Here is a 24,309-nt window from a genome sequence, read left to right as displayed (position 1 = left end):
ACTCTTCAGCTGGAACAGCTCCTTGTGAACCTTCTTGTTGCTCCCTCTCCTCTAAGACAAGCTGGAGCTCCCCCTGTGCACGGAAACTGCAGCTCATGCCTCCTGGAGCTGCTTCCTAGCCCTTCCTGCCCTGAATGGCTCTCACTCATGCCTCTTGTCTGTGCCCCTCGAAGGATCAGGCCCTCCTGGGAACAGGTGCCATGCCTTCTCACCTATGTGTCTTGCTGGGCATATAGTTAGCATTCAATAAATGCTTAATGGATGTAGATGGCACATCAGGCTATCACCTGCGCATACCTGCACCTCCCTCTCCTCTTCAGATCCTCTCTACCTCGTCATCCTGTTTTCTCCCTTTCCTCTCTTCTCACAGGAGGATGTGTCAATCACACTCCCAAGGCATGCCCAGTGCTCTGGCACGCAACCCCAGCCCCTCTGTTCTCTGCACTGTGTGTGGATTGTCCCCTCTGCCTTTGACAATGAGAATCTCCTAGTGCACTACCTCCTGCTTCCACCATGAGCAACCATCTCCCTCTCTCCTTCCCTTTGCTCTTAAGGGCAACTGATGCCAAAATCACTCTTTCATCCATGTCACCTTCTCTGCAGCCTTTCACAATGGGGCTTGCAGTCCCAACAGCTCTGGCTCCCACGACACGGCCAGGCCTGTCCGTCTCAGTTCTTGGCTGTTTTGTTTCCCATTTGCCCACCGTGTGGCATCCCATGGACTCACAGCTACGTTAAGATGGTGTGCACAGAAAGCATGGCTTACTGCACTGAGGGCAGTGCAGACGCAGACGATGGTCAACCAAGTTGCACTGCCATGCATGATGGTGGGCTGAATTGGTGGCCCTAAGAAGGATATGCCCACATCCCAACTCCTGGAGCCTGTGAGTGTGGCCGTACTTGGAGAAAGTGTCTTTAGAGATCCTGAGATGACATCACCCTGGACTATTTGGGTGGGACCCAAATCCAATGACAAGTGTTCTTGTAAGAGTCACCTAGATAAGGGACACAGGGGTCCCATGAAGACAGAGACAGAGACTGGAGTCACACACCAAAGAATGCCTGGAGCCACCGGGAGCTGGAAGAAGCAAGGACAGTCCCTCCCCAAGAGCCTTCAGAGGGAGCTCAACCCTGCTGACATGGGACTTTCAATTTCTGGGCTCTAGAGCTCAGATAACACATTTGATTTTGTTTTTAGTAGAGACAGCTCTGTTGCCCAGGTTGGAGTGCAGTGGCATGATGACAGCTCACTGCAGCCTTGAACTCCTGGGCTCAAGCAATCCTCCCACCTCAGCCTCCCCAAACTGCTGGTGTTACAGGCATGAGTCACTGTGCCTAGCCCAAATTTCTGTTGTTTTAGCCCCTCAGTTTGTGCTAATCTTTACATAGCCACACGAAAGTAATACACAGATGAATGAAAACGATTAGCATAGGCCCTTCCTCTGACCTCCCTGCTTACACCAAGTCAAAGAACAGTGATGTGAAGCCCGAGCAGCAGCCGAGTGGGCTGCTGGTGGCTCTGTGGTGTCCCGTGTGGGATGGCGGCGGTGCACAGAGGCGGAAAGGCACAGGAGGCTGGTGGGCCAAGGGCCCGCGACCACAGCACTCACTCACACAAGCAATCTTCAGGAGATTCCAGAGCTCCTTCTGCCGCTTCTCCTGCAGCCGGACAACAGTCTTCTCATCCTCATTCATTAAGCTCACCACCTCTTCCACCTTGGGCAACAGTTCTAGTGCCTTCTGCTTGCAAACCACAGTTTTACTGCAAAGAATAAACATGACAAACTAATGGCATTTGGGCTGGAGAAAGCAGAACCTGTGGCAGCTGTGCATCCAGTCAGCAGCTGCAGGAAGTCTCTTCATGAGGTCCAGCGAATCAGAGAGGAGGGAGGAAGGTGACCTCATACCCAGCCTGCATCTCCTAGTCCTTCCTCCAGAGCAGGAAGGTCAGGGCTCATACCTGAGCTGTGTATAGATCACTCGCACTTTCTTCTCGAAGCTCTGAATTGCCTGAAGCAGCAGCCGTACCATTTCCTGACTGTCACCCTCAGTTCGCTGGTCTGGAGAGAGGGAGGGTAGCATAGTTCCTCAAGGAAGCCAGCAGAGAGTAGTGATGCCCCATAAATAAGGAGAAGCCCAAGGCAAACACAGAACCCCACTTACCTCGAGGTTTTTCCCTTAGTCTCCTGTACAGCTCCCTTGCTTGCTCCTCTCTAAAATAGACAAAGAAGTTCTGTCTAGACTTGAGGTCAAATATGGCTAATTTTTATATTTTTTTGGTAGAGATAGAGTTTCACCATGTTGCCCAGGCTGGTCTTGAACTTCTGGGCTCACAAGCAATCTTCTTGCCTTGGTCTCCCAAAGTGCTGGGATTACAGGTGTGAGCCACTGTGCCCGGCCAAAACCATTTTTTTTTTTTTAATTAGCTGAGCACGGTGGCATGCGCCTGTAGTCCCAGTTACTTGGGAGGCTGAGGTGGGAGGACTGCACGAGCCCGGGAGGTCGAGACGGCAGTGAGCTATGATTGTGCCACTGCACTCCAGCCTGGACAACAGGGCAAGACCCTGTCTCTTAAAAAAATAATACAAATACAAATAAAAGAACTAGAGGAGAATAAACAGTTAATTAGAGAAAATACAGAATCAAAGTTCTGACATTCGGAGCTCCTGTCCTAAGAATCCTAGTGAGAGAATCAGGGAACACTGCTGAGCTCATGGTGACACAGCCTTCGAGAGGCTGACCCGGCCTGCCTGGTTCCCTCCATCTGCACGCCAGGAGCACATGTGATCTCCTTCAGGTAGGACTGATCTGCCTAGACCCCTCCTCCCCTCCTGGAGCCAACGCCAAATACCTGACAAAGACTCAAATGAACCGTTTCCAGGTCCAAACTCCTAAGCCTTGTCAGGTTCTTCCTTCTCTTTCTTACTTTCTGCTCTGAGCTATGCCTGGGTCAGTGTGGGTGGGACAAATCAGGGGAGTCTGATACAGGGGTAGAGGCTGCTTGCATTTTACAGCCTTTACAGATTATGGCCTACATCTCAAATGCGTTATCTGAATTCATCCTTACAACTTCGTGAGGTAAGACTGTTTTTCTTGCCACTGAACAGATTTGGAAACTTAGGCTCAGTGACGATTTGCTGGAGGTGACCCCACAGGGAAGCATGCTCTAGAGAATGGTCCCGCACAGCCACTGAGGGTACCCTCGACACACACACCAAAGCTCCAGGGGTGTCTGTGTGTGCTGGGCACAGAGGGGCCCCCCAGCCAGTACTCACAGGTCGTCCAGCGTTCCCCCCTGCTTCCGGCCCATGGGGCTCCTCTGTAAGTCCACGATGTCGGTCTGCAGAGCCATCATCCGTTCTACCAGGAGTTTCACTTCGTTCTCCTAATGGAAAAGCTGTGCTAATGTCAACTGATGTGGTAGGAGCATGCTGAGATGCAAGATCTGCGGGGGAGCAAGACCAGGGGACCCTCCACATTCCCTGAGGACCCTCAATGGACTGGCTCAAAGGAGTGTGGACTGTGGGGTCTGAATGGCTGCGCTTGCATCTAGGGTCCACCACTTTCTAGCTGTGTGACCCCTTGGCAAGTTACTTACCCCCAGCTAGTTTCCTTTTGCATAAAATGGGCTTCTAACAGGGCCATCTGAGGAGTCAAGTAAGATGAAGTACTTAAAGCCTCTGGCATGGTGCCTGGCATATGGAAGATGCCCAAGACACATTACTTTCTCTTCTCTTCATCTGTCTATCCCGATGCTACCTGGGCAGGGAGGCCCAGACTGTTTTATTTCATAGATTATGAGTCCCAAGATGGGGAGGGGCATTCACCCCTTCTATGGTTAATATTCACCATTAAACACACATACACCTCATCAGTACTGATTTATAAAAATTGATACTAAGACACAGGTGAAGATCCTTGCTCAAGTGCACAGGGGAAAACAGGATAAGCCCAGGAAAAAGCCCCAGAGCCTGACTTCAACCTTCAGTTTGTGTGAGGTTCATTAAATCACACGTATTTCCTTTGCCTTCATAATTAACGTTTTTTGGTGACATCTGATTCACGCTGCCCTGAGACTTTCTGCCTAGACCTTTTATTTCCTATGGATTTAGTGTCCCAACAAAATTAGTCAAAAACCTTCGACAAGAGGGAGTGTTGATCATCCATCCAATGCCCTTCCTAACAGGAAATGGTCTCGGCTTTTCCCCAAGGGAACCTAACCCTTGCTTCTTATTTAAACCTGGACCATCTCTGTCCATTCATGCAGCTCTTGCATCTGGCCACAGAGGGGCTCCCTTTACTGGCTACTCTCTTGGCCTCTTTCCAGCTGGTCCAGTGAGGAACACCTGATTTTTGACAGAGATCGACCCAGTGTTTGATGAGAAAGTGAAAAGTGGGAGCACAAAACCTCACCCCCTCGGTAAGTTCAGAAACCCAAAATGAGTCTCCTACCCGCCCACAGAGCTCCACAGCCTGCTCCATTTCCCTCCAGGCCAGCAGCAGTTTATCTGATGCTGAAAAAAAATTGAGAAGGAAAAACAAAACAAAACAAAATAAAAACACCACAAAACTGAAACAGAAATAAGCAACTCAATTATAACAGGACAAAAGAAACCTTAGAAAGAGAAAAAGAAAAAAAAAAATGGTGTCTTTAAACTCATTGCAAAGTGCACACTCACCGATCCCAAACTCGGTTTGCTCGCTGTACTTCTCCAGGTCAATCTGGATGCTGGTTTTGAAGAAATCCAACTTGGCCTTGAGCTGCTGAGACATGGAAGCCATGGAATTCTTCATCTTGGAGAGGCAGCTGTTGTTTCGGAGGAGATTCATCCTGCAGGGACCACAAGGAACGGAGTCTTGGAGCATCTCTGGGATCCAAATTCCATTTCCTGTACAATAACAAAACCCCTCAAATGTCAAGGGAGGTCCCTGCTATAATTATTATCATCATCACTATTATTATAACAGCCACTTACAACCCAAGGACAATTTCCTAGCCCTCAGCAATGCCTGAGGTTCTGCACCAAACTTGGCATCAGGCAAAGGAAGACACAAAAGGCCAATAACGTTGGCAAACGAGTCACACTGCGGAAAGAGTCCATAAGTCCCCAGCAGCACGGTCAGGGGAGTTTTGCTAATCCACATGGTAGTGAGCTCCTCTGGGTTCCCAATCCAGCCACAGCTTGGCCAGCCCAGCTTCAGTTCCACACTCCTCACCCTGTGCCAACCACACTCACCTCGCCAGGTCTAAAGGGGCCTCCGTCAGTCCAGCCCACCCAACCACTTCCCGTCCATCCAAACCAGTGTCTCCCTTTTGTTGCTCATAACAGTTGCTTCTGGGTCCCTGCCTCAGCCACCTCCCTGTGGCCAAAGCCACCAAGCAATTTTAAATAAATTAAGTTTAAAAAAAAGCCTGGCACGCTACATGGCGGCTCGCTGTCCCTGCTGCAGCCGGTTGCAATCCTCCTTCAGGGTCTGGATGCTATGCCAGACCTGGCCCCACACCTTCCTCAGCTGGAAGAAGGCGAGATTCCTCTTGGGCTCTTGAACTGGAGACAAAGACACAAGCAATTGTCAAAGAATAACCACAAGAACTCCCCTACAATTAACCACATCCTGCCCACGACACTGCTGGCACTTTCACGTTTTGTACCTACTATAGGATCATGTAACTTTGGAGGGTGTTACGCCTGGTTACTGTCACATACATGCATTTGTACCAACAGCATGTACCAGTGGTCAATAAGTGCTGTTGATTTGAAGAAACACTTTATGAACCATTTGGACACATATGTATATAGGGCCTTATATTTTCAATAGAATTTTTTTTTTTTTTTTTGAGACAAGGTCTCACTCTTGTCACCCAGGCTGGCATGCAGTGGGGGTGATCGTGACTCACTGCAGCCTTGAACTCTCAGGCTCAAGTGATCCTTCTGCCTCAGCCTCCTGAATAGCTGGACTACAGGCATGAACCACCACATCTGGCTAATTTCTAAATTTTTTGTAGACTTGAGATCTTACTGTATTACCCAGGCTGGTCTTGAACTCTTGGGCTCAAGTGATCCTCCTGCCTCAGCCTCCCAAAGTGCTGAGATTACAGGCGTGAGCCACCACGCCCGGCCTAGGAGGTTGAAATTAACTAATGGTTTCCTGTACTCTCTCTTGCCTGGCTACTCCTTGCATGTCCTAAGGAAGGCTGCCCGGAGGACTGGCGATACTAATTTCCTTCATGTGGCTCTCCCTTCCTTAGTCCTGTCTCCCTTCCCTGCCTTGTCCCACATATTGTAACTGATTATTTAGAAAAACAAAACAAAACAAATTCTTACGGATACAGCTGACACTTTCAGGTTGGGGCCGTGGGGAGATCTGAGTCTCATAGGTGATTTTACCGTTGTCAAAGAGAAAAACAAGATCCATGTCCAATGTGCGGCCCTCATTTAACTGCAAAGGGACAAGAACAAAATGAATCTTGTGGATCCAATCCTCTCTTTTCTAACTAATAATGAAGAGGTTCCACAGCTTTCCCCACTGTTCAGCAAGAGCATCATCTTCAGCCAGCAAGTAGGAAGCATCCATGAAGTGTTTCTTAATGTTTCCAGCCACACTTACTGTCTGAACACACTCTTCATTTACAAACGTATTACATTCTATTTTACTCTCTGTCTTCCCTGTGAAGTTCAGAAATTCATTATATACTTCCCTATGCAATGATTATTTCTCATATGGTAACTTTATCTCCAAAAGTCAGCTGAGAAGGTCTTTTTGAGCAGAGGTCATGTCTTATACAGCTATAGTTAACACAGGTGCCTAACCCAGTTCTGTACACAGAGGCCATCATAAATAGTTTCAGTTGACTCAAGACAGTGCAGCATCCTTTTTTTTTTTTTTTAGTACACTTGGAAGAGGGCCACGCAGGCAACTTGAGAGATTCGAGTGTTACAGCATCATTTTTTGCAATGAAGGCAAGAGAATGGTCTTGGAGGGTCTGGAAGTAACAAGTCCAGCAAGGAGATTTGTGTTTCCTATCAGGCCACACAGAGAACACCATACTCCAACTTAAAAAACAGCCAGGTATCCGCATTGTGTGATTAACAGACTACATGACAAAGCAGAATTGAAATCGGAAGGTGTGTTGAGTTTCCCAAGAGGCACAGCCAAGGGAAACAGGGTGGTGTGTATGAAGCCAGGGCTCACCTTGCCGTCTGAAATACACTGAGTGGCAGGCTTATCGGGGATCAACGCCAGGCCCGCTTCCTGCAGCAGCTCCTGGTCCTCCTCTGGGATGCCCGTGTCCTGCTGGATTCTGGCCTTCAAGCTCTGCAGACTCTCATCCTCTGTCACAGGGTAGGTGTGGATGGTGCCCGTGACCATGTTCAAGATATGAACCAGCTGCAACACAACCCAGATGTTATTGGAAAACAGATTTCTTCAAGGAGATGCCCATCTATTTGCCTAGGTCCTCTCTCTGCTACTCCCAACATTTCCCAACCACACAAAGCAAGGGCCTAGCTTGAGGGAGGGAGGTCATGTGCCATGTTTCGCATATTTTCATCTTTCATAATCCCGTCTGTGGCTATGACCTCATAGCCAATGTCAATTAGCACAACTGTCCTTTCTTTACTTATGCAGAAAGACTGATGCAGGAGCCTAAATTTCCTCACTAGGTCAGCTGGCCCCATCCCCTGCTCTGTCCTAAGAACTGCATGTTCCACTGGGGACCCCAGCTTTTGCCTCAGGGCTAACTTGGCTCCACACTCACCTTTAAGTTTAAGATGTCATCCAGGGCCTTGAAGCAGCCGTTGGGCCCATACGTGGGATCCGTGCCCCTCTGTCGGGGGTGCCACATCAACATCAGTTGCAGCCACTTCTCCAGTCGCTCAGCCAGGACGCTGTGGAGAGAAGCAGAGTGTGTGAGGAGACACTTCCAGCCAATGTTGGGCTACAGTGTGCGTCTCCCAGTATACACACAGATGGCAGCCAACAGACAGTGATTGAAAATGAAAATGGGTTTATCAGTAACGGTATAAACATTTCCAATCAATTATTCAGGTGTTCATACCTCTCTCCTGAATTCTAAAATACCCCCAAATCAGAGATTCCTGACCTCCAAATGGCTGCATAAGAATGACCCATGAGAGCCAGGCACAGTGGCTCATGCCTGTAATCCCAGCACTTTGGGAGGCCAAAGCGGGTGGATCACTTGAGGTCAGGAGTTTGAGACCAGCCTGGCCAACACGGTGAAACCCTGTCTCTACTAAAAATACAAAAATTAGCCAAGCGTGGTGGTGCACACCTGTAATCCCAGCTACTCGGGAGGCTGAAGCAGGAGAATCCCTTGAACCTGGGAGGCAGAGATTGCAGTGAGCCAAGACTGTGCCACACTGCACCCTAGCCTGGGTGACAGTGGGAGACCCTGTCTTAAAAAAAAAAAAAAAGAAAGAAAGAGTAACCCATGAGGTTTTTAAAGTACATTTTATAGGCATATCCTAGCTCAGGTAACCCCTACAGAATCTAGATCCCATGCTGCCAGATATAGTGGTTCACATGACAAACTCCAAACTCCTTCCCCTGGCCCTGCAAAGCCTGCCTCCTGTGAGCACTCAAACCCTTCCCTGAGGCCAACACAGCTACTCACCACCTCCCAAACGTGCCTTGCTCACCTCAATCTTTCTCCTTAGAATTTCCTTCCCCCTTTCTCTTCATCTGTCCATGTCCTGCACATCTGTCTAGACCCTTCCAAAAAGTTCTAGCTTATCCCACGTCATTCCATATAGCGCTAGTCCATCCAATCATCTCTTCCACCCTCTAAATATGGTAATCACTATCCACGTCACTCAATTATGTGTGACTGCCTCGTAGCTTTCTTTCGCACCATTACCCAATTCTGTACAATTACACAATATTATTAATTGCTTAGATTCTGGCTCTGAGACTGAACTGGTATGCCATTCAAATCACAAAGATTTATTTGTTGACTATGACACAGAATTGGGCCACATGAGGGGTGGAAAGAGAAATAAGGTATAATTCCCTACCCTTAAAAGGACTTGCTGTTGAATCAGAGATAAACCCTATGCAAAATCGAATGTGAAACAAGGTAGAGGTTATTAAGGGTAATAAGAGGTACAGATAAATTGTTATGTGAACTTAGAAAAGAGATGATTTCTAGGGAGATAAGGGAGGGGAACCCATTCCAGATTTAAGATTAAGAAGGACTATGTCAATTTCTTAGTCACAGGACGATATCCTGATAGCCTGTTTAAAAGTTATCGGATGTCACTTCAGACTTGAATTTCTTTTTTTTTTTTTTTTTTTTGAGATGGAGTCTCACTCTGTTGCCCAGGCTGGAGTGCAGTGGTGCAATCTCAGCTCACTGCAACCTTTGCCTCCCGGGTTCAAGCGATTCTCCTGCCTCAGCCTCCTGAGTAGCTGGGATTATAGGCACGTGCCACCACTCCTGGCTAATTTTTGCATATTCAGTAGAGACAGGGTTTCACCATGTTGGCCAGGCTGGTCTTGAACTCCTGACCTCAGGTGATCCACCCGCCTCGGCCTCCCAAAGCGTTAGGATTACAGGTGTGAGCCACCGTGCCCAGCCAAGACTTGTATTTCTAAAAAAAGGAAGAAAAATATGTATTTGTGTAATGCCACTGTGCCTTACCTGTTAAGATTATTGGGGTAGGGTAAAGAGCTTGAAAACTTCACTGTTCCATTCAAGTCTTCGCTAACAACAATGTCCACCTCACTCTTCTGCCGCACTTTCGAATGCCTGCAAATATGAATCTTGTTAGGTGCAGTCACACGTTGCTACGACAGGGACACGTTCTAAGAAACTCGTCATTAGGTGATTTTAGTCCTTGTGTGAATGTAACACAAACCTAGATGGTTTAGCCTGCTACAGACCTAGGCTGTATAGTACACCCTATTGCTTCTAGGCTACAAACCTGTACAGCATGCTCCGGTACTGAATACTGTAGGCCAGGGTAACACAATGGTTAAGTATTGGTGTATCTAAACATATCTAAACCCAGAAAAGGTACAGTAAAAATACAGTATTATAATCTCATGAAACCACTGTCATCTAGGCAGTCAATTGTTGACTGGCATGTCAACGAAATATACAGTCATACATATCCCTACGACACTTAGCACTCAAGAGCCATTTTACATTTGTAATATAAATTTACAGCTATATAGGAGACTTATAGCCCCAATCTTTTGGAATAGCAGTCAGTTCGTTCACATCGAGTCAGGGGGATTCTTTGAGAGTTTAAGACTGGTCAGGACTGCCTGAATGAGTTTTTGAAGAGCACCCTTTAGCAGAGTCACTGACCATCTTATGCCCAGAGTTCTGTAGACAGTACCACTGCCTCCTTATCTCATCCTTGGCTTTTCCTTCTCACTTGCTCTACCTTCTATTTCATCTATTACACACTCTTGTGTTTTGACAGAGGTTAAAACTAGGACTTCCAAACCTAGATTACAGCATGTATAAGACATTTACATAAAATATGCAAAACCTACGCACACACATAGATACTTCCCTCTAAATGCACACAGCTAAATACTGTTTCTAAGGATAAATGAACTTACACATTTCCCAACTTAGGGAACTTCTTGGGGTATCGAAGTAGTATCTGAAGGTGAAAATAATTTTTTTTTTCTGTCACCCAGGCTGGAATGCAGTGGCACAATCACAGCTTACTGCAGCCTCGACCTTGTAGGCTCAAGCAATCCTCCCTCCTCAGCCTCCTGAGTAGCTGGGACTACTGGTGTGCACCACCACACCCAGCAAATTTTTGTATTTTTTGTAGAGACAGGGTTTCACCATGTTGCCTAGGCTAGTCTGAAACTCCTGGACTCAGGTAATCCACCCACTTTGGCCTCCCAGAGTGCTAGGACTATAGGGGTAAGCCACAGTGCCCGGCCAGTAAAAATAATCTACATGCAACTGGCTTCAAATCTTGGTAATAAGAAGAGTAAATTTGAATAATACTTCATAGATAACCAAGTACTCTGACACAGATCATTTATTCACTTATTGCCATGACAGGCCCATGTGGCAGACATTATTTTTAGTCCCCCAATTTCGACTAAAGGAAATGATGATCAAATGATTTGTCCAAGGTCACACAACAGAGTAGCAGAATCAGGGGCTCAAACCCAATGTCTGGTGTTCTTTCTATTCTGTCTGAATGTCCAACTGCAGTTTTTCCTCAAAACATCTGGGAAATTCAAATAAAAAATGCTTTGCTCCAAACAATTCTCATTGGCAAGCGGTGAACCGGCCTATCGGGAGCACACTGGAAAGCTAGAAGAGCCGGTGCATGGCAGAGGCTGGTGCTTTATAGCTTGGGCTGAAACTCTGACAGCTGTAAGTCGGGGGCTCCAAGACTTTCTAATAAGTGTGGAATAAGCCTCTGCTAGAAAACTTAGGCTGTTGATGGCAAATTAGAAAAGGACCCAAAATAAGATGCTTATTGCATGGGCTTGTCCTAAAATATATTTCAAAGTGGTTTATAATAGAATTGTAAAGCCCAAATTGCATTTGTCTGGAAATTACTATTTACCTGCCATCTGAGATAAGATAGTGAAATTTTTTAAAAGTTGCCCAAAGCATTAAAAACTAGATTAGTCCACAAAACAGCTCCTTATTGGGTTTCAGAGAAATCTACTTGAAACTGGCCACCTGGCCCTCCAGCACTGATGAGGGAAGCTCTAGGAAGATGGCTCTGCAGACAACAGATTTCCTACGAGGACGCCGGGCCATTAGGAATGTATTTTCAAAAAGCACCTGTTCTTCTAGTTCTAATGGACTTTAACTCATCTTGTCATAAATAAGAGAAATGCTCAACAAGTGACCTGAAGAAATGCAATAATTCCTTTAGTTAAGACCACTATACCTGGGCGTGGTGGCTCACGCCTGTAATCCCAGCACTTTGGGAGGCCGAGGCAGGTGGTTCACGAGGTCAGGAGATCGAGACCATCCTGGCTAACACGGTGAAACCCCGTCTCTACTAAAAATACAAAAAATTAGCCGGGCATGTTGGCAGGCACCTGTAGTCCCAGCTACTCGGGAGGCTGAGGCAGGAGAATGGCGTGAACCTGGGAGGCGGAGCTTGCAGTGAGCCGCGATCGCGCCACTGGACTCCAGCCTGGGCGACAGGGCAAAACTCCGTCTCAAAACAAAACAAAACAAAACAAAACAAAAAACCACTATAGATGTGCAGTGAGCTGAGACTGCGCCACTACACTCCAGCCTGGGCAAAAGAGCGAGACTCTGTCTCAAAAAACAAAAACAAAACACTATAGATGTACATGCAATTTAAACCTATTTTTATAATGCATACACTATAAAGTGTGACTATAAATTAATGAACAAATGCCTCAATATTCCAGAATCTATGTAGCTAAAGGAGCAATGCCTGTTTTAAAATAAGTCACCATAGTGGGGCATACTTTGCCATTTCTCCAAACTCAGGGCAGAGACCTCCCTTGCTGGGAGGTAAACGTGGAATTGAACAGACTGCCATCACCTAAGACCACTTTTCTGGAATTGATTTCAAAGGATACACTTTATTCTTTTTTTCTTTTCTTTTTTTTGGTAAGACGGAGTCCTGCTCTGTTGCCCAGACTGAAGTGCAGCAGCGCATTCTTGGCTCACCACAACCTCTGCCTCCCGGGTTCCAGCGATTCTCCTGTTTCAGCCTCCCAAGTAGTTGGGATAACAGGCATGTGCCACCACGCCCAGCTAATTTTTGTATTTTTAGTAGAGATGGGGTTTCATGATGTTGGCCAGGCTGGTCTCAAACTTGACCTCAAGTGATCCTCCTGCCTTGGCCTCCCAAACTGCTGGGATTACAGGCATGAGCCACCATGCCTGGCCCACTTTATTCTTATAAATAAATATTCTCATGATGTAGACACTTGTCCTCTGAAAACATTCATGTTTTGTTTTCATTACTTCCAGAAGGTGACAATAGCCAGTGTTGGCAAGGATGTGGTGAAAGGGGCAGTGTCCACACTCCAGGTGGAGACGTGTATTTATATGACCTTCCTGGTGAGCAGTTTGCTAACTAACATGCATCAAAAACCTTTACAACGTGCAAACTCTTTAATCTGTTATTTCCCTTTCTAGGTATTATCCTAGGGAAACAACTGTGTGCAAGAATTTCCCTACAAGGATGTTATTCTTGGTGTTATTTTAAGAAGTAAAAATTATCAACGTGCTTCCAACCACGGGGGATAAGTTAAATGAACCACAGCACAGCCATTCAATGAAATAACAGACATTACAAATAATAAGGAAAAACATAAAGCATTTTCGATATCTACTTTGAAAGGCACGTTGTATGAGGATTACAGTAACCTATTTTTGTTTAAAAAGTACAAAAATATAACGCTGAAGAGCCTGGAGACACAGAACTGTTCATAGTGATTGTTTTCCAATTACGGGATGACAGTTGATTCCTGCTTTTTTACTGTTTCCATATTTTCCAAAACACAAAAATGAAACAAAGTTAATCTGGCAAAAATGAGGGGGTAATTAAACTATGCAGTACTATTTAAGTTCAAAAGAATAATTTTTTGTATTGCAGATAAATTGGCTCAAAAAGAAATTATCATGGTGTGAAAAGCTTGAAAGCATGTGCAGGACCGTGTTCAGATAATGCTACCATGTTCAGAGGGGAAACGTCAATGTACAAATAAACAAATATATGCCAATTTACTGGAACATGTAGCAAACACCCCTGGAAGATATGAACACCTCAGAAGATATGAAAACGGTCTTGGAAGACAGCAGGTGCCTGTGGGGAGGGAAATGAGGGCCTGGGAGGCTGGTATGACTTCACTGCATACTCCCTTATTCTTCTGGAAATTTGAGCCACGTGAACTTATTGTGGTTCCAAAAAAATTAAAACTTGAAATAAGTAAATTTTGAGCAGAGTAACATCATTTAAACTAGTGTGTGTCCTCTCAAGAAACAATTCTAAATGAAATCTAACTGATTTGGGGGAATATTCCTTTTTAAATTATGCCTTTCAGTAATAATTAACTTGTTTTTCTTTTCTGCCCCCAGTTCTTTATTTAAACTGACAAATAAAAATGGTCTATATTTATCCTGTACAACATGATGTACACATTGTGGAATGGCTGCATCGAGCTAATTACCATATGCATTACCTCACATACCATTTTTGGTGGTGATAATTAACTTTTATACAAACGTATCCTGAACAATGCATTATTTCTTTAATCAGTAAAACAAAAGCTAAAGAATACAGAGTAATTCCACAAATCTGCATCGTATCCTTTAATTTTTTACTGGAAAAATTTTTGTGTAATTTATTAGATTCACAATTTCAGCTACATTCTTATGCTTTATGTTCAGCTGTTGTTTTTTTTAAATCTTTTTTTGTTTTGAGACAGAGTCTCACTCTGTCACCCAGGCTGGATTGCAGTGGTGCGATCTCTGCCTCCTGAGTCTCACTCTGTCGCCCAGGCCGGATTGCAGTGGTGCGATCTCTGCCTCCTGGGTTTAAGCAATTCTCCCACCTCAGCCTTCCGAGTAGCTGGGATTACAGGCGCCTGCCACCACACCCAGCTAGGGTTTTTAGTAGAGATGGGGTTTTGCCATGTTGGCCAGGCTGGTCTGGAACTCCTGGCCTCAAGTGATCCACCTGCCTCGGCCTCCCAAAGTGCTGGGATTAGAGGCGTGAGCCACTGTACCCGGCCACATTCTTATGCTTTAAAAACAAAAATTTATATTCAGGTTGTAGTAACATTTGTCAACAACAAATTTTCACATATTTCCTCCTGACTTGTCATGTGCACACGTGTTTTATTTGTTTACTAACACACAGCATTCTCAGTGTAAGTGGAGATATTCACACAACAGTCTTACTTCTGAACACAGAGCAGATGACATTGACACAGCACTGTATTTAAAGATGTGAAGGCTAAGAATCCACATGAAGACTTAACAGCTACTCTCTATCTATTAACAGGTCCTTGGAGCACAGACCACTCCCCTACTCGTGCTAGGTCCTGACAGGCCTTCCTCTCAGAAGAGACACAACACAGATCTCCCAGGCCCGGTGATGGGGCGCCAGGGAAACAGGGTACGCGAAGAGAAAGGAACAGACGGGCTCCCTCTTCCATCCAGGTGCCCCGGGCACACTCACCACTGCACGGGCTGCCAGTTGGGGAGGAAGGGCCGGAAGCCCGTGATGCACTCAAAGGCCAGGGTTCCGAAGCTCCAGTAGTCGACGGTCACTGTGTACTTCTGCTGCTCCAGTAGCTCTGGGGCCTGCAGCAACAGGAGGGGGCACACCTGAGCTGCTCCTCTCTGGGGGCACCACGGCAGGAGGGGGTGACCAGCCCATCTGCTTTCACCTCAGGCTTTCCTGGATCCATCCCAGAGGGCACTGGCACATGCATGCAGGGCGAGGAGGGCACCCCAGGCATGTTTAGCGGGTATATCATGCTACCATTTCTAAGACCTTTCTATGCCCCACTCACTCCAGTAAGTACTGATGGAGGGGCTAAAGATTCAGGGCCAGAGTACATCACACACCCATTGCTAGGCTTTAACTTCTCTCCTTTGAAAATGAGGGTTGCAGGCTGGGCACAGTGGCTCACACCTGTAAATCCCAGCACTTTGGGAGGTCGAGGTAGGCGGATTACTTGAGGTCAGGAGTTTGAGACCAGCCTGGCCAACATGGTGAAACCCCGTCTCTACTAAAAATACAAAAATTAGCTGGGCATGGTGGTGTGCACCTTTAGTCCCAGCTACTCAGGAGGCTGAGGCACAAGAATCGCTTGAACCTGGGAAGTGGAGGTTGCAGTGAGCCGAGATCGTGCCACTGCACTCCAGCCTGGGCAACAGAGTGAGACTCTGTCTAAAATAAAAAAAAGAAAGAAAGAAAAAAGGAAAAAAAAAAAAGAGGGTTGCAGCATTTCAGGCGCTTATTGAAAACTAGCTTAAGGCAGGATGCAGTCGTGGGCGCTGTGTAGAAATGGGAAAAGAGGCTACAAATGTTAAAGGAAAATGATGCCAGCCTGTCCACACCAAATACACACATATAGCACTGGTTGAACCCCTGAACCAGGTACCACGTGGTTGCAGAAAGGGCCAGGGTATTTAGAAACAGGCAGGGAAAGTGTGACGCATGGCTGCTGCTGAGGCAGAGAGAGCTGGGGTGACCGAGGAAGGGGACGCAGCACAGGGTGCCGGGGGTGCAGACTGGGCTCAGCAGGTGGGCGGAGACAGAAAGGACTGGGGCAAGCAAAAGCACAGAGACAGGGTGGTACGTGGTCTGGTTGGAAATGTGCTTAAGGAAGGGCCCGGGAGACCAAACCAAGAGAAGACATTCCGGGATGGGTGGGTCAACCTCTACGTCTGGTTATGGACAGACATTTTAGCTCATGCAAGTATATGACTTGACTCAGCTCCTGGTTAGAGCATGGGGTCCCCCTTGCTCAACTGCCGCTGAGCTGAGGAGGACTCCAGAAGGACCTACCAAATCACACACCATATGGACACAGGGGCCTGAATCACAGCCCTCTGCGAGACCCACTCTGAAAGCCGCAGACTCCTTGAGTCAATCCCAATTGTGGTGGCTACTGCCATCATCAAGCAACCTATGACAAGTCTTGCTGGGCATCTGTGCTAAGCCCTCCTGGAATCTAATTGCCCTCTGCATCTTCACTGCCCCTACCTCGCACACTATTCACCCCTGTTCAGTGTGATTCCTTCTCTACACAGTATCAGGAGTGGGCTTTCCAAAGAGTTGCACCTTCTCCCACTTAAAACCCATCAATCTCTGCAGAGGTTTTAAGATAAAGTCTAGAACTTTAGCCCAGCACTGAAGGCCCTTCATAATCTGTGCCCTACCTCGTTCTCAGCTTCAATTCAAGACTCTCTTTTCCTTTTGTGCTCGGTTCCAGCCACACCTGCAGGTCTTCCTGTGTGTGATCCCTTTGCACGGAATTCCCCCTGCCGTCCCCCACCTCCAGCCCTTTTCACCTCCTTACCCTTCAAGTCCCAGACCAGGCTGAGGCCACCCAATATATATTCTCGCAACACCCTGCACTCTTGCTTTGTAACACTCACAACTGTAATTTCTTAGTTATCTGTGTAAGCATCACAGTAATGTTTGCTTTCCTGCTAAACTCTTAAGCTCTGAAGGCAGAAAAGGGCTTGTCTTTTTTCCCCACTGCATCATCAGCCCTGAGCACCGTGCCTGACACAGACTACACTCCATCAATATTCTTGAATGAATGAGTGACTCAAACAGAAACCTAATATTCAGACCAAATAGCTTAAACAAAGAGTGGGAAGCTCAGAGATCTGACCCCTCCTCAGTGGCCCCTGAGATATCTCATGGAAAGTGTGGCCTCAGCCAGGCTCAGTGGCTCCTGCCTGTAGTCCTAGCTGCTCAGGAGGCTGAGGTGGGAGGACCGCTAGAGACCAGCATGGATCTGTTTAAAACCCTTTCCTTTCAGAGAAGACACTGAAGCACAGAGAGGCTAGGGGATGGTGGAAGGCGCATGAGCAGAGCCCTCTAGACATCAGAGAAGACGACCACATCCCTCCACAGGGCATCTCGTGGCAAAAAATGCTGACTCGACCAGATTATGGGTGTGACTTCATGCATCTCCAAAACATTCAGAGAGCAGGTGGGACTCAGGTGCTGGGAGCAAGGCAGGACAGGAGCCCCACAAATGCAGCAGCAGGGAGGAGCCGACAGGCAAATAGGCAAGGCCCGCTTCTTACCAGGTACTGCAGGGTCCCCACGAATGAAGTGCAAAGACTGCCCTGATCCAGCTCCTTGGCATATCCTAGGTCAATAATTTTGTGTATTAACTAAAACAAAAGGAAGGAGAAATCTGAGGGTTACAAGAACACAATATCCTTCTACAAGGATTCTAACTGCCTGGTGTTAGAGCAGAGGTATTTCTGAATTCCAAAGCAGAGGTATTTCTGAATTCCCAGGTACTATTAGATCCCAAACTCCTAAGAGCCACCAGATACACAAAAGAACGCCCTCGACACAGTAGATTCAGGGCAAAAGAAAAGGCATATTGTAAAAATGCTAGGCACGTGTCCTCACACACTCTGCCACGCATCATCAGGGGGAAGCTGAATGAACAGAACAGGCACCAGCCCTCAAGATGGCTAAACCCAGACTTGAAACAGGAAGGACTGTGCTAGCCTCTTCTCAGTAAATACCCTCAGTTCTCAAATCTGAGCACCACTGACAGGAGTGAGGGTGAACTGGAACAAGGGTGAGCCCTGTGGTAGTCACAGGCCAGGCCTAGGTGGGAAGGGATTAGGTGATCTAAGAACTCAGTCACCGTATTCCACTCAGCTGAGCCTGTGCTCACCACCCCAGCTGAACACATAGAGTGGGTAAAGACCACAATGTCAAGCTCGTGGGGCAGTCAACACCACATCTGAGCCTGGTGGCCACTGAGGAGGCCACAAAGAGCTCTGGGGAAACTATAGGCTGGACCAGGCTCGGCAGCAGAGGCCAGCTCCCAGTGCCTCTTCCCAGCCACATCCACAACCAACTGACCACTGGTTTCCATTTAGCATCAAGAGGCGAGGCTCTTAAAGCAAATGGAAAACAAAAAGTCGATTTCCAAGAAGCGCTAGTCCCAGAGGCTAGGGGTGGAGGAGGTAGGAAGGCAAACATTATTTTCCTTATCAGATTCCTGCAACTTGAGCAACTAACAATGTAATCCATTTAAACTTGCCTCAATCTGCAACAACTTTTTTGCTCAATTTTGTTTCAAATCAAACAGCATTCCCAGAGAATCAAAGCACAGGCAAGGAAATGCAAATACACACAAATATGCAGAGTGTGCTCCTTTCCTCCCAGGCCACTTCCCGGCGCGCCCACCTGAGGCTTTCCAAGTCCCAGGAGGTCACTTACCCTCTGTTCTCCTTGCTGCAGGACGATGTTTTCTGGCTTTAGATCCCGATGGATGATTCTGTTTTCATGAAGGTATCTAAGCGCAGAGGCTGAGGAAGTGGGGGTGAGTTTTTCTTAAGCCTAAAAAATGCTTTTTGTGACAGAATCTCCTATCCTGCAAAAGATAAACGCTGTGTGCCCCTGAAACATACTCTGACTTGTAGAGCAACACCTCAGGGTGGAGGGCAGGGGCCCTGTTACGTGAGGCTTAAACTTCCATAGGAATCTGGCTTACTTGTGCAAAGCACTCTTTGCCTTGCATCCATGAGGTCACCTACTGCAGCCTAGAGCAGTGCTTCTCAAACTATACTACCCGGACCAGCAGCAAACAAGCTTGTTCAAAATGTGAAATTCTCGGGCCCCACCTGAGACCTCTGGATTCAAGTCTCTGGGGATGACCCCATGATCTGTGTTAACAAACTCTCCAGGTGATGCTGACGCCAATAAAGTTTTGAGAAGGGAAGCTTCTTTGGTCTAGAGGCTCAAAAAATCTAAATTCTATAGGGTGGGCAAGGAAGAAGGGCCCTTGGGGACAGAGTCCTATGGTCATATGATCCACAGTCCCAAGAGGTCAGAACTGGCTTCCAGGAAGCAGCGGGGAGGCAGAAGAGCAGAACAGGGACACCTCCCACAAATACAGACAGCCCAACACAGACTTACTACGTGCCCAGTTCTCTGGGAGGTTCTGTGAGGCACATAAAATAAGGGGCGTGATCCCCAACTTTAAAAAGCTCAGAGTCTAGTTAGAAGAAAGCAGACTGCACAACACTGGCTATGGAGGCATTTGATACCAAGAGCTTCTGCTGTGAGGAGGCAACGTGATGATGTCACATGAGGAGGGACCCGCCTGCAGCTCAGATGGCAAGAAGGACATGATTTTACCCTCAAGAGAGGGTGAATAACTTTGACAGACATCCTAGCTCACTGCACTATAAAAGAAGGAAATGAAATAAGTAGTACTGAAATGAGATAAAATTATCTTTATTTGGAGATGCTATGACTGTAGCCTAGAGAACTCAACAGACTAAACACCGGATAAAATTTGGCCAGTTGTCTGGAAACGAACAAGAATATACAAGTCAATAGCTTTTCTCTATGTTAGCTATATCCAGTCGCAGTGGAAAGGAAAAAAAAATCCCATTCACATTAGCAACAAAAACTCTAAAACACCATGGGATACATGTAGCAAAAAGAGCAGTGTATGCAGGAAAGCCATATGGTATAAACAGAACAGTGCAAATAACATTAAAAGGTTTTCAAAGTTTATGGCAAAAGATACTATAAACAAAGCCAAAAGACAAGAGAGGTGGGGAAACAATATCTACAACACATACGCTGAAGAGTAAAGATACCTAATAGATAAAAACCTCTTACAAATCAATAAGAAAGCAACTCAGAAGGAAAATGGGGCTGGGGGCGGTGGCTCACACCTGTAATCCCAACACTTTGGGAGGCGAAGGTGGGCAAATCACCTGAGGTCAGGAATTCAAGACCAGCTTGGCCAACATGGTGAGACCCTGTATCTACTAAAAATACAAAAAAACTAGCTGAGTATGGTGGCGTGCCCCTGTAATCCCAGCTACTCAGAAGGCTGAGGCAGGAGAACTGCTTGAACCCAGGAGGCAGAGGTTGCAGTGAGCAGAAATCACGGCCACTGCACTCCAACCTGGGTGACAGAGTGAGACTCTATCTAAAAAAAAAAGAAAAATGGGCAAAGAACGTCAAGTGGTGAGAACGCACAGAAGAACAGATACAAATGGTGACAATTACATGAAAAGTTGCTTCACTTCACTGGTAGCCCAAGGATACTTACTGCATGTCTTGAATGAAATAATTAGAAACAAACAGACAGTCATTAGGAAATGTTAGAACAAATTATGGTAGTGCCACATTAGAACAGGCGACTCTCGGGTCTCTTTTTTCCGACTCAGAGGGATAGTTAATGGTATGACCTGTTTCTTGTTTAAAACTTAAAAAGTCAAAAGCAGTAACATTGAGAGGTTTAACAATGAACCCTCTCTATGCCTTCGACGCCACCACCATTCTCATTCTCCCTCTCTCTGTCTCTCTCTCATTCTCTCTTTCTCTCTCTCAGCAAACCGGAGAGGGGAAGACCCAGGCAGCGATCCTGTCTGCTGTCATGGGGACGGGCCTCTGTGCAGGGCAGCAGAAAAGCCTTCCACAGAAACTGAGTGAGCAAACACGCTCTGCAAAGACTCTAAGCTCAACATTTGCTGAAAACATATTTAAGAGTCAAACTGAGAGCTGAACAACTGACTTCCACCTTATTAAAGGAGTTCCAGCTCAGAACATTAAGCTATACATGGTGAGTATCTCTTATCCAAAATGCTTGGGATCAGAAGTTTTTTTGGGTTTTTTATTTTTGGATTTTGGAATACTGGCATATTCCTAATGAACCCAAGCTTAAACATAAAATTCATGTTTCATATATATCTTATATGAAACAACTGAATTTTTATAAATGATTTTATAGTCTGATGGTAATTTTATACGATAGTTTTAATAATTTTGTGCATGGAACAAAGTTTGTGTTAAGTACTTACGTGTGGAATTTTCCACTTTTGGCATCATGTCAGTGTTCAAAAACCTTCAGATTTTACAGCCCTTCAGATTTTGGACTTTGGGATTAGGGATGCTCTGTCTGTGGTGCCAGATCTCTCCTTACATCTGCTCTTTTAAGTCCAGCCTTCGACCATGTGGTTCCAACATATCACACCGTTCCTTACTTTTTATTTCCTTCCTAAGTGACAGAGTAGATTAGCTTAGGTCCAATTAATGTCCAGATGAGGTGAAAGACCCGCTGCTTTCCACGTGCCTAAAAAATTCTATTTCATCTTGTTCTCAATTGTGTTAATGTTTCAAGACCAATGCTTCTCATCAGCACTTTTATTTTTGTTTTACTTTTATTAAAAATCAAAGCAAATAAAAAAGCATAATAAAGTAAATGAAGTATAAAAAATAGCTGCACTAACACAGCCTTGAAGATGCGGATGGCACTGCTGTTGAATATGAACTACTGGCTGGCAGAGAGCAAGGCCATGCGGTAACTCAAAGTGTCTGTTAACTGATAGGTTCACAAAAGACCTGTGTTGGTATATGACAGGCTGCTGGAGAGTATCAGGATGTAATACATAAAAGTGTAGGTTAGTTTTTTCCAAAGCAGAATGTATGGAAGTTAAGATACTGTAATTTGCACAAGTACACATGCCCAGACTAAGACAAGGCCCCCGGAGCTGGAGGCATAACATCTCAGGGCAAAACCCAGGGCACAAGCAGGTGAGATGTCCCCAGAACCCCCCAGTGAAGAGGAGGCGCATTCGGATCAGACCAAAGGCACCACTCTCTACGCCACATGGATTAGAGTTGTCACCAGATCTTCAGTGAGGAGGGACAGGAGGTTGGTAACTGAATACTCTGACTACTATTAATATCTGTCTATTTTTATGCTTAAACAACTGTACAAAACAAACTTTATTCCTCATTTCGGGGTGGTCATCTATTCTCCAATACCTCTGTCAACTTAATAAAGTCCAGATTTAAAGAATCCAACAGGTATTGTTACACATAGTTTCTGGGACTGAAATGTAAAAATTCTGATAGGCAAGTCCTCTTAAATGTTCCCCACAGAGAATAAGCTTTCAAAAAGCTTGGTTCAGTATCACTGTGCTACATTTTACAAAACAGTACTTCAGAGCCAAAGTGAAATGAATCAAAATTGTCTCAAGCCCAGAGAATCTAACTTTGTTTAAATTTGATGAAAAATGAGACACTGAGACAAAGAAAAATACTGTTGTATCTGGAAGTTTATTAAAAATCTAAATCCCTGGCAATAGCAGTAAGACATGTTTATAAAAATTGAAAGCCACACCACAAAGCATAAAACTGTACCAAGTAATTTCTCATGTTCCCATTACAGAGAAGAGCGGTAGAAGCACCACACTGCAAACTATTAAGCTATTCACAACTACACAGTGAGGCCAGGCATGGTGGCTCACGCCTGTAATCCCAGCACTTTCGGAGGCCGAGGTAGGAGGATCCCTTGAGGCCAAGAGTTTGAGACCAGCCTGGACAATATAGCAAGACCCTGTCTCTAAAAAAAAAAGTTTAAATTAGCCAGACATGGTGGCGCACGCCTTCATCCCAGCTACGTGGGAGACTGAGGTGAGAGGATCACTTGACCCCAGGAGTTCAAGGCTGCAGTGAAACATGATCATGCCACTGCACTCTAGCCTGGACAACAGAGCAAGACCCTGCTTCTAGAAAAATGCAAAAACTAAAATAAACGACACAGTGCAGTGTATGCAGGAAAAACACAAAAACTAAGATAAATGACACAGTGCATTTCCACAGAGTGGGTCCACATGGCAGACTTGCCATAGGAAGATAACAGCCTCCTTCTCTCACCCTCCTCAGGAGCTGTGCTCCGGTGGTTACCCCAGCCTTTCCCTGGCTCATGAGGAAGGCACGAACACATAACTGAAGAACACTGACAATCCTGTGGGTCTTACTGATGAATCATAGCTCTGAATCACAGCCCCACAGCCCTATGTATTTTTTTCAGATGACAAACCACAAACTGGGGAACAGATAAGAGCAGCTAGACTTACGAGAAGAAAGCAGTTTTATAAGGGTGGGTCCATGAATCTCTATCACAAGTTTAGAGGGATGAGTAAGTTCCCTTCAGAACATTTTTGAGCTACATTCCATAGAGAACAGGTGGAAAGATAAATGGTCCAAAAGGCTGAGATAGACGTTAGACGGGTACAAAGATGGCTGTCAGCTGGCTGGTAATCCAAGTCACCGAGTGAGAAAGGCAACGGGATGTCCGTTCCCTTGGTAAAACCCACTGCCTGGGTCCTACTGTGCCAGCCACTTCAATGTCACCGGGCTTCCCAAAAAAAAAACAGACTGGAAGGCCAGCTGTGGACATGGGGAGAGAGAATGAGTCTGGCTAACGGTTACTTGGCTAAAATAGCCTTCCATTAATCAGTGGGGCAGCAAGGCAGTAACGCTGGGTGCCAAGGCGAAAGTGCGACAACTTCACTAATTCACTCAGCGAGGCTCTATCGAGTGTCCGCTATCTGCACACAATGGGAAACATGCCACTGAATCAAAGCCTTTTCCTAACTTCCTGCACAGTCTGGCCAACTGGCCCCAAACCCGGAAGTCAGCCCTCACTGCCAAGGCACAGACAGAAATCACAGAGCAGTAATGGCAATACCAAGCGTCAAAGGAGCAAATGAGGTGACACAAGCAGAAGGACCCACAGAAAAATCCCCGTGGCCCCAGGCCAGGCAGTCCCCACAGA

General features: G+C 46.2%; 1 protein-coding gene across 5 annotated transcripts in view; it reads right to left on the bottom strand.

Annotated features, from left to right (window-relative positions):
* The window catches only part of IKBKB (inhibitor of nuclear factor kappa B kinase subunit beta), a 60,778-nt gene that overhangs the window by 7,934 nt on the left and 28,535 nt on the right, over positions 1-24,309 (bottom strand). For all 5 annotated transcript variants that reach the window (XR_008660577.2, XM_055296068.2, XM_055296066.2 and 2 more), the window contains 14 exons: positions 18,942-19,030; positions 17,780-17,869; positions 15,186-15,310; positions 9,662-9,769; positions 7,760-7,889; positions 7,195-7,389; positions 6,327-6,441; positions 5,426-5,549; positions 4,680-4,831; positions 4,453-4,514; positions 3,276-3,385; positions 2,164-2,213; positions 1,961-2,060; positions 1,615-1,762 (listed from right to left, as the gene is read on the bottom strand). Coding sequence is in view for 4 of the 5 variants with exons in the window: in XM_055296068.2 (XP_055152043.1) it covers positions 1,615-1,762; positions 1,961-2,060; positions 2,164-2,213; positions 3,276-3,385; positions 4,453-4,514; positions 4,680-4,831; positions 5,426-5,549; positions 6,327-6,441; positions 7,195-7,389; positions 7,760-7,889; positions 9,662-9,769; positions 15,186-15,310; positions 17,780-17,869; positions 18,942-19,030 (1,598 nt within the window). In the remaining variant the exon portion in view is untranslated. The remainder of the gene's footprint in view (positions 1-1,614; positions 1,763-1,960; positions 2,061-2,163; positions 2,214-3,275; positions 3,386-4,452; positions 4,515-4,679; positions 4,832-5,425; positions 5,550-6,326; positions 6,442-7,194; positions 7,390-7,759; positions 7,890-9,661; positions 9,770-15,185; positions 15,311-17,779; positions 17,870-18,941; positions 19,031-24,309) is intronic.

The sequence above is a fragment of the Symphalangus syndactylus genome, chromosome 10 (genome assembly GCF_028878055.3).
Source record: "Symphalangus syndactylus isolate Jambi chromosome 10, NHGRI_mSymSyn1-v2.1_pri, whole genome shotgun sequence".
Taxonomy (NCBI): Eukaryota; Metazoa; Chordata; class Mammalia; order Primates; family Hylobatidae; genus Symphalangus; species Symphalangus syndactylus.
The sequence above is the reverse complement of the archived record's forward strand: the minus strand, read 5'-3'. Positions and strand labels throughout refer to the sequence as shown.